Source organism: Mus caroli, chromosome 6, assembly GCF_900094665.2.
Source record: "Mus caroli chromosome 6, CAROLI_EIJ_v1.1, whole genome shotgun sequence".
In the NCBI taxonomy this organism is placed as follows: domain Eukaryota; kingdom Metazoa; phylum Chordata; class Mammalia; order Rodentia; family Muridae; genus Mus; species Mus caroli.
The window spans coordinates 120,108,252-120,109,256 of record NC_034575.1 but is presented as its reverse complement, the minus strand read 5'-3'; the positions used below and the strand labels follow the sequence as shown (position 1 = coordinate 120,109,256).

Sequence of the window (1,005 nt, the reverse complement as noted above, 5' to 3'; positions counted from 1 at the left end):
GACCATCTCTCTGTAATAGTTGGTGGCAGAATTCCTGCAGGACCAGAATGCAACCCTTGTATCCCGAGCCCCTCAGACCTTCAAGATGGATGACCTCCTGGCGGAGATGCAGGAGATTGAACAATCAAACTTTCGCCAGGCTCCTCAGAGAGGTGGGTTCAGGGCCAGAGGGCTTCCATCTTGGGTTTTGCTGGCATCGGGGGATTGAGATGCCGAGGAGACAAAGGAGGTGTCACCCATGAGTGAGTGTGAAGGAACCTGTTTTCCTTTCTTCTTAGTCTTCTCTTGTCTCTTTTAAGCNCCTGGTGTGGCGGACTTGGCCTTGTCTGAGAATTGGGCCCAGGAGTTTCTTGCAGCTGGAGATGCTGTGGATGTAGCTCAAGATTATAATGAGACCGACTGGTCCCAAGAATTCATCGCCGAAGTTACAGGTGAGGCCTGTGGGGAAATCTGTTGTAGTTGTTAGGGAGCATTTAAACGTCCTGTGTCGGTGGACGTGCTGATTCCTCTTGGGATGGAAGGTGATTTTCGCTACTAATGACTTTTCTAGTTTCTTGATTCATTTCTGTAGGATGTTAAATGTGACTTCTTATAACAATTGTAGGTAATCAAAACATAATAAAGAGAAAAGTGGGTTTGCGTGGAAAAAAAAGAGAGGGGGTGGAGAGGGAGAGAGAGAATATGAATGAGAGATTAGATCTGTCTCTTTATCAGTAACTTGACTGCTCAAGTCTAGTGGAGAGGAGCTAGAGATTGGATGGGTAGCCCAGGAAGAGAGCAGTATTCATCTCGGCACCTAGGACTCTGGCATACAGCCATCTTGAGTAGGACTGGGTCTGAGAAAATTGATTGTGGAGTTCAGAACCCTGAAGTCTGGCTAGGCNGCCTGTGTATATGTTGGCTTCTCATTTGTAGATTGAACAAACTGTGGATAGAAAATGGAAAATTTATGTCTGCACTAAAAGTATACATGCTTTTTGAGGTTTTAGACAGGATCTCTGTAGT

At 45.9% G+C, this 1,005-nt stretch overlaps 1 protein-coding gene across 1 annotated transcript in view; it reads left to right on the top strand.

Annotated features, from left to right (window-relative positions):
• Nucleotides 1-1,005, top strand: part of Pex5 (peroxisomal biogenesis factor 5) — an 18,818-nt gene that overhangs the window by 1,920 nt on the left and 15,893 nt on the right. The window contains exons 3-4 of the mRNA XM_029478260.1: nt 20-152; nt 300-463. Of these exons, the coding sequence (XP_029334120.1) occupies nt 20-152; nt 300-463 (297 nt within the window). The remainder of the gene's footprint in view (nt 1-19; nt 153-299; nt 464-1,005) is intronic.